The following is a 15342-nucleotide window of genomic DNA, read 5'->3' as shown; positions in this document are numbered from 1 at the left end:
CCCGACAGGGAGCATGTTGCGCCGGGCAGTGTGACCTGTCCACTTGGAGTGGTACAGCAAGTTACGGTACTCAATACCGCTGTTAGCAAGTAATTCGGTATTGCCTTTACTATTGAAAGTACACCGATCTTCAAAAGTACGAAATCCTACACTTGCAATATTTCAGTGTATTGGCTACACTCTGATATCTGTCCAACGTGTGGGATTGCTGCAAGTAGTTACTATTTTACGCGGTAAATTATGCAGCAATTGACGTCCCCATCTGTGCTGTCGTTAATTAGAGAGACTGGTGTGAACCAACCTTCAGCTTTGGTTAACGATAAAGTGAATTGTTTGCAAAACAGTTTGGCTACTCTTCCGCAATGCCCGTTTGCAGATATACGTACGACTTGGGACAACCTGTTGTCCTCTTCGAAGGACTGGTTTATCCGCTAGGCTGCTCGCGATGTGCTGCTGATTTCGGTTGTCGTTGTGCCCCCTCCGCTGCCCTCCCCACGAGGCGAGGTGGCGGGGACTGTTGATAGGCGAGCCAAGGTTCAGTCCGAGGCGAGCCGCGTCGCCCCACGGTGTAGGCCGGGTGCGGCAGGAATAGCTGAGTCGCTGCCAGCACTGTGGGCAAAGTGCACGCGCTCTTACTCGCGTGACGTCACCAGCAGCACCGCTGAGGCGTCCGTCACACATGGCGGTCACCTCTCTGCTCAGAGCTCTCGTGCAAGTTCGTCTTACCTTTAACCACCCGGCCAGATCCTTTCGGACTGTGCAAGCAGTTTCCCGCCGTCACTGCTTACCTCAGGAACAGGTACGTCATACCAACCGCAGCATAATTATTGCATATCAAACGTCCTGTAAAGTTGCTGGGTTGTTTCTTGTTTCGGTAACGCATCTACATACGCATTAAAGTTTGTATCATTTTCTACCAGTGTACATTTTATGAAGTTTTTCTAAATTAATAAAGCTTACAAACAGAGGTTTATTAATTCTATTTTTCGTATTGTTAACCTAATTCTTGCTTCAAGTTCTTGTATCTTTCCTAAATCCAAAGAAAGCGAGAAGTAAAATAATTAACTTAAGAATACGGTGTGAAAAAATGCTCGGAATTAATAAAACACTGATTGTCGCTTCATAGACTACGTAGCCTGGTCAAAAATGGTGCAAATGTTAATGCGCGCTAAGACTGATCGCCGGGACAGGAAAATAATCCAGCAGTTTTACGAGAATCGGACAACCATTGTATAAATCAGACAGTAACGCAGGATTTTCTAGCGTAACGAAGGTGTCCGGCAGGATGGAGCCTTTCCACATTGCTCGTCAACATATATGTCGAGGACGCACTGAACAAATTTGCAGGTACATACACTGAAGTAATTATACATAGACTAAACATAAACAAATGCCTAGATTTGAAGATGATATATCAGTGTCAGCCAAATCTGGAAAGGCTTTCGAAAGGCCTTAGGGGAAGCATGAACAAGGCTTTTCCGAAAGTTATGACACGAAAATAACTAAGAAGAAAATGGAAATTCTTATACCTAGTAAAGTTCCAATAGCAGCAAGCCTGTGTCTGAGCCTAGATAATATGAAGCAAGTCACCAGATTTAAGTACCTGGATAGTAGTGTGACAAAAGATCGCACATGATCCCAGGAGATCAAGAGCAGAATTGCACAATGCAAACATTCAACAAAGATATTAAAATTTAAAAATATTAAACACCTATATTGTCCAATATAGCTCGAAGACATGGAGAGCAGAGGAATCAGAACGGAAAATTCTGCGGGCTTTCGAAGTATTTTGTTCGAGAACAGTCCTTAAGCTTCCAGAATGAGATTTTCACTCTGCAGCGGAGTGTGCGCTGATATGAAACTTCCTGGCAGATTAAAACTGTGTGCCCGACCGAGACTCGAACTCGGGACCTTTGCCTTTCGCGGGCAAGTGCTCTACCAACTGAGCTACCGAAGCACGACTCACGCCCGGTACTCACAGCTTTACTTCTGCCAGTACCTCGTCTCCTACCTTCCAAACTTTACAGAAGCTCTCCTGCGAACCTTGCAGAACTAGCACTCCTGAAAGAAAGGATATTGCGGAGACATGGCTTAGCCACAGCCTGGGAGATGTTTCCAGAATGAGATTTTCACTCTGCAGCGGAGTGTGCGCTGATATGATTGGTAGAGCACTTGCCCGCGAAAGGCAAAGGTCCCGAGTTCGAGTCTCGGTTGGGCACACAGTTTTAATCTGCCAGGAAGTTTCATATCAGCGCACACTCCGCTGCAGAGTGAAAATCTCATTCTGGAAACATCCCCCAGGCTGTGGCTAAGCCATGTCTCCGCAATATCCTTTCTTTCAGGAGTGCTAGTTCTGCAAGGTTCGCAGGAGAGCTTCTGTAAAGTTTGGAAGGTAGGAGACGAGGTACTGGCAGAAGTAAAGCTGTGAGTACCGGGCGTGAGTCGTGCTTCGGTAGCTCAGTTGGTAGAGCACTTGCCCGCGAAAGGCAAAGGTCTCGAGTTCGAGTCTCGGTCGGGCACACAGTTTTAATCTGCCAGGAAGTTTCAGTCCTTAAGCTTTCACGCACAAATTGAAAGTCTAATGAAGTAGTCTTCAACAGCATACGAGAAAAAGTATCGGTGAGGAGCACTGTATAGGAATGGAGAGACAGATGGGTTTGCAGACGTTGCTCCTTCATTGTGAAATTGATGGAGAAGGGAATGTGCGTGGGAGAGACGACTTCAGTACATGAGGCAGATGAAACCTGGTGGTGTTCTAATTGCCATTAGTATGCGTGAAGAACACGTGGTAGTTTCCTTCGTATAAGCTCGAATAATCCAGCTTCCACAATGATGGTAATTCTGCGGAATATCCTTAACCATTCGACATCAACTCCTGCTGGATAGATTTGGCTTCTCCGTGCATGTTTACTAATGTCAGCCACCCAGTCTCCATTAGGTTCTCGTCTCGGTCTATCTTGTATCTTGGAATCTACATCTACACTCCGCAGCCACTTTATGGCGTGTTAAGTAGGGTACTTAATACGTCACTCACCCACCACCTCTCCTGTCTGAGAATCGTGTGGTGCGCAAGAACTAACTGCTGGTGAACTAGAATATCCTGAAATTTAACTTCATAGCCTTCCCGTGAGGCATGTGCAAGGAAGCTGTACATTGACTTTTAAAGCGTTTCTACTCGAGCAGATTTATCTGTACACTTTCCCTTCGGTTATTCATAACGCCTCTCTTAAAGTATATGCCTTTGTAGTTCGATAAGCACTGGCGTACAACTCGAGAGTTTCACGAAAGAATCCGTCATGAAACGAGCTATGGATCTCGATCGAACGAGGTTTTGTAAGCTATCTCATTCTGCGTGGACTACGCTTTTTCGAAAATCATGTAAGGAATCTGTTTAGCTTCTGTATTCGCTGTTCCACCATGTTTAGTGGGTTGAGATTGTAATGATAATGTTGCAGTCGTGTAATTAACGTGATACCCCGCTTTTTTATGCGCAGTGTGTTAGGTATACATCTACGTTGAGTCAACTGCCATCGCTATTGTTTTTTAGCGCTGCGACTTGTGTATGTAATCAACCGCGAACAGCATCCTGCAACCTCCGCGTCAATCAACTGGGCCATTTACATATATTTCGAACAGTAATGGTGCTATAATTCTCCCCTGCAGTACGCTCGGAGAGGTGAGACCATCTCTTTGAATCTTATCTCTCTATCTCTCCCTTCTAGCTGTTCTACCTGTTACTGATTCCTGACTGGCGAGCCGTATTAAGGAATCGGCCTAAAGTGGTTCTTTTAAGCAACTTGTTGTAGCAGAATTACATTTCTTTAGAATTCTCTCTGCGAGACTTCTGCTTTCCCTACGACCACTATGACGTGATCATACCACTTAAGGTCGGTTACTCCTGGGTATTTTACGGTAGCTACCGTTACCAGCAACATAAAGCAAATAGTGTAATTCGCAATTTTTCTAGTCAGGGATCGATCCCGCGACCCTCACTTTAGAGGCGTTGATGCCACAACATTTATACGGCGACTCGGGCTGCTCCGCTGAGTAAACAGGGGTTCGGAGGCGGTCAGTGGTGCCCGCGGTTGCGTATGCTCTTGCAAGCGAACGTGTTTCTACGCGGGGTTCTGCTGGCGATGCACGCTTCTGAGTGGAAACGTCGGTGTAAGCAGGGGACAATCCAAACGACCACGACACAATCCCCTGCAGTAAATCAGCGTCCTCACTGGCTGCCATATGCACGGCTAAAGAAAATTCTCTGACCAATATTGTACGACCACAGTCGTCACACATAGTGTTACTTTGGCGCGAGTAGTGGGGATATGGGTCTCCTGGCGCAATTTTGATGTCAAACTGATACGCAAATTAATTTAATCGATCAGTTATACCACCCACCTCTCCTGGATGTAATGGGTTTTGCTCACCCGGCACGTGGGTCCCTGCCGCTCCCGCTTCTCAGTTCTCTCCCTCCACCACCTACTCTGTTCACTGTAGTTTCGAATTTTATCGGCAATTTCTTTATCCCAGGGCTGTGCTGACGTCCGCACGCCCCCCCCCCCCTCCCGCCCAGCCGGGAATGGCGGGAAATTGAAAATGGTGGTGCCCTTTCTGGGACTCGTACTTCTGGATTGAAAGCTCAGGTGCACCTCCCAGCACAATTATACCACCAGACGCGTATCAAATTGGAAATAGCCAATAGGAACACAGCATGCGATCACATCGGGGACATATGGCAGGTCCAGCAGCTCTGCAGCGTCAGTTCCGGTCAGCATCAAGCTCCAGCCGCGATCGTCCAGCACTACCCAGCCACAGAAGCAGGAGAACAGGAATAAGCTGCGAAATAGTAAATACCTCTTTCTTAATGTCTGTGTTCACTTCCATGTGATGGAGACGACGTCTTTGTGTTGCTAATATCGCTTGTAACGGTTTTTCTTCGTTGCTCATCAGTGAATGCGTCCTCCAGCCTGTCGGGGTCTCCAGCAGCGACGTGTCCCAACCCATTGGGACCCGCAACAGCTGCAGCGTCCTGGAATCCTGTCGTGCACTTGGCCAGCTTGTTGGAACAGGACAGTGAGCTGTTCTTGCCGGTTGAAGGCACCCAGCCAGCCCCTGACTCGCAAAAGTGCACCGCGGGTCCTGATCAGCATTACGCAGGTCCATACTGGATCCCATCATGCGCGCCACCGTACGATATTCCAATGATACTGCGTGGACAAAGCGTGTAGTAGATAAGATGCCAATTAAGCCCTGTGCATCTCTACTGTTCTCCTCAGTATATAACTTAAACGCTAGTGGTCCAAAGCTTTTACATATCGGTATCATGGAGGTAAGAATAAGGGGAGATGGCGCTACGTATCCCAGCCGTACTACGTTTTGAAGCCATGGGGGCGTGGCTCGCTGCCATGACACTCTGACCAAAACATTGCCAGTGTGCTATAGCGCTGCGTGTATTACAGTCGCTAATTGCACCATATACGCATGTAACGTCATCAGATTGGTTGTTTCAAAGTTTTTGTTTAAAATAAAATCTCGTAAAGGCGAAATTCCGCGTTTCTTCTGATTAAAAATAGTTTTTAATGTAATATTACGAATAGCTAGCCTTCAATGTAAACGATACAATTTTGTTAATTCAGTAATAAACGTGTATCACAAACTAAATAATAGAAACTGAAAACTAAGTTAGCTATACCCTCCCTCCAAAGCCCCATAAATACATATTGTTTGTAATACGTACTGCGACATTTCAGTTACGTTACACTACTGGGAAACACTGTTCATTACCACCAATATTTACTGAAATACGGTACATAGAATGGCAAATCTACAGTGTCCTGTTTAGGCCTATACTTTACGCCAGTTAATGTAGGTTAGCTTTTAATTTGGTACATGATGAAGACAAAGTGAGTTACTCAACACTTCGATTATCGACGATACGTACGTATTATACTGAAACGTGAACTTGAAAACTAAGAATTTAATTCTTTGAATTAACATACCTTTTGCAAATGTTTTGGGTATGTAAGGAAAACTGATGGTACAGCATTTTCTCGGAGCCTTACTGTTGAAAGGGAAGTTCGGTCTATGTCCTCTTCTCGGAAATGCTGAGAACATATAGTGCTCCATTTAGACGCACGCCAATTCTTCCTCCTCACGGCATTCTCCCACAGTGCTTTCCGACTTTCATTTTTAGGAAATCTAAAATCATCCAGGAGAAAAACACGCTATCGTACAAGTACCGATGTAGCACACGTTCATTCACAGTGAAGTTGTAAAATCACACTTAACGAGACAACTTACACATGAAATGTTATTGCCTTCGATTTCGCATCACAATCAGAACGATTCGTACATCCGAACACCACACAAGTCACCATAATAGCGCAAAATCCTTCCAAAAGCGAGCGACAAGCCTATGCACACAAGCTTACTGTAGCAATGTTTTGGTCGGATTGAGATGGCTACTCTCCTCTTCACATAGCTTCACAGCTGTGACGTCATGGCGTCTCCCTCTATTCTTACCTCCATGATCGGTATAGAAGCATCTGCAGAAAGAGACGGGCGTATTGCAATAGACGTCGAGAGTGCAGCTAGAAGCGGGGCTTACAGAGGTTGAATGGGATGAACTGTGTCGTGCAAAAGCGCACATGAAGCAGCAGTTACCTGCAGAGTATCATCCTAGCCGTCCTCCGGACATTTACTGTGTTGCTGTTACCCTACCCACTAGAGCAGTGTACAATAACTGCTCTCCGTGTGAAATCGGGTGACTCATCTATTTATCGGCAGCGCTGCACCGCTACAAAATTGTTCGGTTTACAGACGGTACTATCCGTTGTGTTGGAAAGACTGAACGGATGGCTGTACTACGTTAAAGCTGTGTAAAGGGACATTGCAGAGTATCACTGTACGAAGTGTGCGTTTATAGGTCTTGAAACAGCGGCTCAATATGGTGCCAACAGAAACTAAGGTACTGCCCATACGTTAGAGAGTAATAGATGCTGAACTCTGTGCTTCCAAGAAGGCTTTATTTTCTGTATTCTGGTGTTAAGATAAAGAAAGAACCTATTGATGTAGTGCACACCGTGTATGATTACTGAATGAAAATTTATACAACCATCTGTCTTTTATTTCTTACCTCTCATACTGCAAGTATTAAAGCTATTGCTTCCAGTATTTTCACTGCAGTCTGTATCATAGCAGGGCACACGTAGTGTTCATTATTTTCTATAAAACCCATTGCATACCAATACCTGGCAGGGTCGGTGAAGCATCAAGACTTTGCTGTGAGCGACTGGGACTGTGACGGTGTGCGAGACGACCAGGAGCAGGACGGCTCACTCCTTCCCGGCAACACACGTGCAGTAATTTTAGATCCGTCCAACTGCGGCAAGACAAATGTCCTCGTGTCGTTGCTAACACATCTGGATGAAGTCCGCTTTGAGCATGTATGTGTATTTTCAAAAACACTGTTTCAGCCCAAATACCAACTATTACGGGAGATACTGCAGGGTGTAGATGGTGTGACATGAACGTTATTCAGCGAGAGCAGTAATATCTCTTCAGCGGAAAAAATAAAGCCAAACAGTGTTCATATTTGACGATGTTGCTGTGGAAAACAGAGGTGGAAATTGGACGATATTTCTATTTTGGTCACCATATGGCTGTTGATGTATTTTATCTGAGTCCGACATATTCCACAATCGCAAAACAGCTAGTGAGAGATAATGCAAACCCTTTTTTATTGATAAAACAAGAAACCTGAATGACGGCAGGTGTAGACGGAATCTCCAGGAATTCTTCACTGAATGATCGGGTTAATATAATCGAAAAGAAAGTAAGACTTAAATGAAAGGCGGAAATAGCTGTTATTGAGAAGGGGATTTTGTATGAACGCCATTGAAAAGAAAGTAAGCAACTGAAAGGAAAACATTTGTTACGAAGGACGGGGGGGGGGGGGGGGGGCGGGGAGCAGGGAGCAGGAAGCAGGAGCAGATATGTAAAACCTCACACTGTACGGAAGTCCGATTAGTATACAAGAAGAAGTCGACTAAGCATCAAGTCACAGATGGACGGAAGGCCGTTCGAGAGAACTTAGGGTTGCCGAGATTAGGGCATCAGAAGCAGACATTACAAGAAACCTTTAAACCATTTACCGAATCTATAGATGAACGCTTAGTGAAATTCCACGACGACGACGAAGACGCTATTGACGATTTCGTCAACCGCCACAGCAACACTAGGATAAACAAAATACACGCTGTCAGTGGTGAAAAACCATACATTTTGGGCAGGGAGCCTATAAATTCAAATGGAAAAAAAAACACAATTCGGCGATACAGTTTCACAGAACTTGGTATGCAACTGAAAGCCCAAATGTGGATCGATTCAATCTTCATGGCTCACAAAAAGCGGCCGATATCCTCCCGCAAATGATTGCACAGTATAATAGAACGAAACACTACACAATAAAAATGAGACAAATCCGTGTTCGTGATGATAGATTTCTAGATACATTATACAGTCGTATTAAAATGTTAGATCTCCGCAAACAGCAATTTAATGTAGGTAATTTAGTACGTATTTCAAAACAAGACAGCATTTAAGTCATACATGCTAAACTGGTCAACTGAGATATTCACAGTTTCTAAAGTGCAGAGAACGAATCGTAGAACTTACCTCTCAAAGGACAACACTGTTACTGAAATTTCAGAATGCTTGTACACAGAAGAGTTACAGAAGAACTCGGAACCGGATGTGTACCTTGCAGAGAGGGTCATACGGCGACGAGAGAATAAAGCGTTAGTTAAATGGCTTGGGTTTCCCCCATCACAAAACATCTGGATCGACGGTGACGATTTGCTATATAACAGGGTGTGCAGACCACAGCCACCTTAGTAGCACAACATGCGTGATAGGAGAAGCATTAGAGGAGGAGACTGCATTCTCCACACACTACCAGCAGAATTACACGTTCCTGTATGTAACTACTGTGGACCCAGAACAAAACTTCAAAAATGATTGGCACGTGGTGATAAGGGGATAAAACTGGTTAAGGGCGTACGGAGCACGACATCGCATACGCAGCAAATAAACATCGTCACATCGCCGGTCGAATTTTAGCTGATTAAGCTAAGGCAATACGTGTAGCATTTGCAGTCGAGAAAGCTAGGCGTGGTAAAGTTAAGTTGGATTTGAGTGTGAAGAAGTTCAGCCAAGTTATGAGGGCTGCACGTAGGGCGCTAAGGAAGAACATGACAACCAAAGTGTGCATGGAAAATTGCGTCCTGACAGCGTTATACACCCTGAAGAAAGAAGCGAGAAAAAAAAGATCGATTAAACCAGCCAGGGTTCTATCAATATCGAACGCGACGGGCAGAATTATTTCCTTCCTTATTTCCTCCCTTAGTCCTGCCCTAACCGGTCTCTCGGCGGTGAGTTCACTAACTGCGGGTGCTGCTGCTATTGCCAGGACATTCAGTAATGCACTGAACTCTCAGGAGCAACTGCAGAAGGCACGAAGACATAACTGCATGTTGGCGGCATCAGCCTGTGGAAAAGAATAATTTTGAAATCATGCAAGAAAGGACTAGGTCTCTCCATAAATAAAAGAAAAGCCCCCCCTAGCACTCGTGCCACACAGGGCGCTTACAAATACAGATCTCCTTAAGTTTGTTAAGAAGAAATTCAACATTCCGAGGTGTGTTTATGTGGAATACATTAGCGGAGACAATGTGGAAATTAGAAGAATGTGGAATTGTGAATCTAGATGTAGCAGGACGACCTGGAACTTACTGGCTAGCCTATGTTTAAAAAAATGCAAATAACTTCTACTATTTTGGTTCATTCGGCGACCTGCAACCCCCAGAAGAATTAAAACGATACTTCACGGGCAGAAGACACGTGGTCTACGATTTTCGACGCTAACACTTTAATACATTCCTGTGTGTTCATTTACGAATCACGTTCCTCCTGGCGCTTACGAATGATATGTAAAGATGGGCATTAAGCATCCATTCACCAGTTGATGTTTAGATGCAGTGTCGTACACTCTGACTTTGAAAGAACGACAGTCTGTATTACTTGCGAATTACTTCCCACCAAATGATTTAAGCACTGGAGGAGTATCGCGCTGTTTGGGCTGGAGACACACATCATCCCAAATACCGCAGAGGCTAAAAATAAACTGCATCTTGAAATTAACGGTAGAAACGAAATTGAGAAAACTGCACCTCGTGCATACGATATTGACTATGTAAACGAAGTGTTAAAACAGTCTGGAAAAGGGATTGACCTCTGTGCAAACATCAGTACCCTTAAATCTAGAATGAAGAAGGTGATGCATCGACTGACTTTTAAGCAGAAAGTTTTGATATGCCCACTCCTAGGTTTCACAATGGGACAGGTTTTGAAGACGGATCTCAATAAGTTTAAAAGTCTGATCAGACAGTGGATATTCTTCCTGTCAGTATAGCCAATTGAGAATAACATTGCAACGAACTCATATCTCAGTGACAGACCCATTTAATTTACGGACACTTCCCATCAGTTGGAACACAGTATAAGGATAATATGTAGCGTTGCGACTCCTACTAACGCTATATACCAACCAGTGGCAGTTAACACACTGGACTTGTGGACCAGAACAACCAACTTGCTGACTTCCCTGGTGAGGTCTACATCTAAGACAGGACGGCTGTAATGTATAAAACCAGTACACGTAATGTACAGCCCAGTAATCTGCAGCAGGCCTACAAGGTGATAACACGTGAAAACTACTAGTTTCTTAAAGCAGTCCCCTTGAAACCTCGCAACGACGTCATCGCTCAATACATCTCTCAGTACTATAAGATGAGCGAATCACACGCCAAGAATACTTCTCGCATAAACTTTACACTTCAACGATATTTAACAAGAACGATGAAATAAGGATTGTCATCCAACACAAAGACGCTGTAACTCGTGCATGCAAGAGTTTGATATTCAGATGGATCATTTAAGAAAAAGGATTGTAGTCGTACAGTGGAATCAAAGCTTACTCGCAACGCTTTGGTGTTCCTGTTCCAGGAACTACGATATGAACGTAATGGGGTAGAGATTGATCGTGCACGTAATGTTGGCAAAAATCAACCCTTAAAACGTCTCATCACCACCCTCGGATTTGAATGGTTTAGAAAATGCAGGATGATTCATAGACAAGCTACAGTATTACTATTACTAGTGAAATTCTACACGAAGCACGGAGCATACGTTGAAATGGATGATTCTAAAACATTTCCCACCTCAATTGAAATAATAATACAGTGAAGTGGATGGCCGCAAAATGTTCATACCATACAGCTGCACTAAAGTGAACTGGGTAGAAGTCACACTTAAAACTATTATGACTTACTTAGCGGTAGATGAAACTTAAAAACTATCCTATTTACACATGCACTCACACAATCATACACGCACTTTAAATGCAAAACAGAGGAAATACAGTAAAACTATTTTTCTCCATCTACAATTTTTTACCCTTTATTGATGATTTTACTCCAATTTTTAAAATATGCATAATATAGTATGCTACTTAGAAAAAAGCCGGCCGTTGTGGCCGAGCGGTTCTACGCGCTTCAGTCTGGAACCGCGCGACCGCTACGGTCGCAGGTTCGAATCGTGCCTCGGGCATGGATGTGTGTGATGTCCTTAGGTTAGTTAGGTTAAAGTAGTTCTAAGTTCTAGGGCACTGATGACCTCAGATGTTAAGTCCCATAGTGCTCAGAGCCATTTGAACTAATAAAAATTGAACATAATGTATTTACACATCGGCGTACATATTCACACGGGTATACGCACTCGCAAGCATACACATAGGCAATCACACATGGAGGCACACCAGTCATGACACACACTTTTACACTGTGATAAAAGAATCATACTATTCGGCAAAAGCTCTCATTCAGCCAGTCACTCTCTCTTTCACACCGTCGGACTTCTCCACCCCCTCTGCGCTTCATGTAAATAATGTGAGTACGGAAGGGTTTCTATCCCGTCATCACAAATGACTCTGGGGTGACAGTCCGACTTTACACTGAAGCGCAGTGTACACGCTGAGACCTCGCGATCGAATACTAGTTTGCTGTACCGTCGGAGCACCGCGCTCACCACCGTACAGGCACTGCATGTAGCATTTGACCGTGAGGATACGTGATGCTGCACGTCGCACACACTTAGCCCACCTCTGCGTGGCTCCATGTATTGTACAATATGCGTACATTTTGAATCTTAGACCCAAAAATTCCACAATCGGCAATCCATCCGCTTCATCTTTAATTAAGCCGATAACCTTCTTGTTCTGAGGAACAATACGTAAGGATTGTCGGCTGCGTATCCCGATGTGTCGAATTCATTACCGTTGCACCTAATTACTTCATATGGATTGCAGTTCTTCACCCAATAGATGAAGCTATCTGTAGCCACAAATATGGCAGTTAATGGCATCATTCTATAATTTTTTTTATCCTCCTTCGATTCGGTTATGGGGGTGTTGTAAAGTCTGTGAACATCCCATGAGTTTTCCAAGCTCAATGAGCAACCGAACCGCAGGATTATCCCTGACATAAAATTCATAGCGGTCAAGACTTGAATCGTATGAACATGCAGTTTGGTACGCCGCCGCATACGGTACATGTTTTTGCGTGAAGGTGTTATGTGAGGGTAAGGGGTTACCTTCACAGCGGGTGATATGGGTAAGGAGACATTTGAAGTCAGCATATAGAACAAATGGACATCATTTCTGGTGGTGAGCAATGCAGTGAACTCATGTTCTTTTGAAGCCATAACAACACCTACCAGTTCCTTGGATTCACAGAACTTCATGTGCCTTTTTAAACACTTTCAGCTAGTTTTCCCACCCAATCAAATATTTCCTCCTCCTCATCCAAAAGAGCGAGATGGCTCTACTTTTCAGTAGCCGCCATCTTATGCACCCTCTCCGGTTTTCACCCTTGCCGGAACTGTTGTGGAGCCACCGATCCATCTCACGGAAATCATCTGCAACAAGATATTGATTATAAAAAACAAAAACAAAAAATCTGTACTGTATTTGCCTTCAGCGAGATATTGACTATACGTAACCACGAAAAAATAAAGTTCATACCGGATGGAAGTGATGACTCGTGGTCATCATTCTCGACACTTAGCCCTGCTAGATTCTCCTCTTCCTCCTCTTACTCTATAGCAACATCTACAGCAGTGAAGGATATATGTCCCACATATCTGTACATGATTGAAAAAAAAGCAATATATTACAAGTGTAGTTACGTTGTTGCTGCATTTCAGCCTCCAGCAGCCACAGCAACATCGAGAGTGAACATGTAAACCGTCACACACAGAATTTTGAGATGTAGTTGCATGTTGGTAGCACAACCTCTTCGGCTTGCTAGTGATTTTCAACTTCCACCTGATATTCTAACTCAGCCAGCATTTTGGTAATGAAGACTGCAACAGCAAGAGAAAAAGAAAAGAACTCTCATAGCCACTTGTTACGAAAATGTATCACAATCTCTAAAAATTTGAAAGCTTGACTACGAAATTTTATAACTGTCGCAAATTTGAATTCGTAAATTTTTTTTATAAACACTTACATGACGATAGTCCCGAGTTTGGCCACTTCCCATCACCACAGCCGCTGGCATCGCTACTTGCTGACCACTTCGTATTGTGAGAATCACATGGACACAACTAGGCACTGTCAAAGACTGATGATCGTTGTGGTGGTGACTGGGCTTTATATACCTTCAGACTCCACCCTCTGTTTTGCAGAGGACCAGTAGGAACTCAGTGTGCCATACCAGCAAGTTGTAGAAAATTTCATCGTGTGTGGGCTGTCGCGGTAGATTCAGCAATTACTTCTGAGTGATTGCAGAAACTTCAGGGCGAACGTTACTGAGCTTTGTGTTCTATAGACATACATAGGCGACGCGTATTGGGGCAAATTAGAGGCAGAGAATGAAGGACGGTAGATGAGGTAGCCAAAACCAGTTACCAGATGACATCTTTATCAGTAAATATAAATTGATCGCATAGTGTGGCCGGTCCTTCCTTCAGTCTGCTTTTGCCGCACATGGACGTTTCTGTTGATGGTATGTATACTACTTACGCGCCTTGTATTGATACCGTTTCATCAGTGAATTAGTCTTGAATACAGAATCTCGGTTCTGGTGACACTCATATTTAGCGTAGCGTGAAGTCTAGATCAGGTTGGAATGTGTGTCACGTGAAAGATCAATATTTATCTTTCCCCCGATCGGAAAGGAAATACACTGATGCGACAAAACACATTGTGACTACCTGCTTAATACCTTGTTTGTCCGTCTTTGGAAAGAAATACATTACGGATTCTGCGTATCAGGAATTTGAAGTTTTGTTGGTAGGTTTGTGAAGGTATGCGACATTAGATGTCTACACCTAGATCTTGTAATTTGCGTAAATAACGGGCATTGGACGACGGTTCAATCCCGCGTCCAGCCATCCTGATTTAGGTTTTCCGTGATTTCCCTAAATCGCTCCAGGCAAATGCCGGGATGGTTCCTTTGAAAGGGCACGGCCGACTACCTTTCCCATCCTTCCCTAATCCGATGAGACCGATGACCTCGCTGTTTGGTCTCTTCCCCCCAAACAACCAAACCAACCAATAACGGGCACTGATACGCATGTGCGATGGTGGCGCTCTACAGTGATCCAGATGTGTTCCATAGGATTTACGTCAGGCGAATTTGGTTTCCCAAGACATCAACATGACTTAACAATAATGTTGCTCGAACCGCTGTAGCACGGTTCAAGGTCCAAGACATGGACAATTATATTACTGAAAGGTAACATCGCCGTCGGGGAAGACATCACGCACGCAGGAACGCGGCTTACCATCTGACCCGCCTTACAGAGCAGACAGGTTTCTGAAGCCCAAGTTCTGCGAAGAGTCGTGGTCGTCATAGCATTTAGCGCCTGGTGGTAGTTTCACTTTCCTCATCTCTCTTCCTGTAGAGGCTCACGACAGTAGCACATGAACATTCGACCAGCTTCGCCATTTTCGAGATAGTCCGTCAGAGGTTCTGCGTAATAACCGTCTGCCTATCTCAAAGTCTCTTATCTCAATGGATATCTCCACTTGCAGCCCATACCTTCGCTAAGGTGATTCCCCTCTGTGCCCACTCCACTTACGTACTTTCGTTACCGCGTCACCTGCCCGCAACGCGACCAGGCATCATCCAACGTCACCGTTGGGAGAGGTCATTATGTTTTGGCTTGTCAGAGTAAATCTTCGTTGCAACATTGGCTATACAAATCGGCTGCTCAAACGTCTGA

General features: G+C 44.4%; 1 protein-coding gene across 3 annotated transcripts in view; it reads left to right on the top strand.

Moving 5' to 3' along the window:
* LOC126101111 (choline/ethanolamine kinase) overlaps positions 1-15342 on the top strand; it is a 200436-nt gene that overhangs the window by 83026 nt on the left and 102068 nt on the right. Inside the window, exon 1 of one of the 3 annotated variants that reach the window (XM_049911789.1) lies at positions 613-799. The exons of 1 other annotated variant lie outside the window; for it this stretch is intronic. In XM_049911789.1, the coding sequence (XP_049767746.1) occupies positions 680-799 (120 nt within the window). In that variant the 5' untranslated portion in view covers positions 613-679. Of the gene's footprint in view, positions 1-612; positions 800-15342 lie in introns of those variants that run through there. One more of the 3 variants, XM_049911787.1, reaches the window with a different exon arrangement.

Source organism: Schistocerca cancellata, chromosome 9, assembly GCF_023864275.1.
Source record: "Schistocerca cancellata isolate TAMUIC-IGC-003103 chromosome 9, iqSchCanc2.1, whole genome shotgun sequence".
In the NCBI taxonomy this organism is placed as follows: Eukaryota; Metazoa; Arthropoda; class Insecta; order Orthoptera; family Acrididae; genus Schistocerca; species Schistocerca cancellata.
Note: the sequence above shows the minus strand (reverse complement) of the source record. Positions and strands in the feature narration are given on the sequence as shown.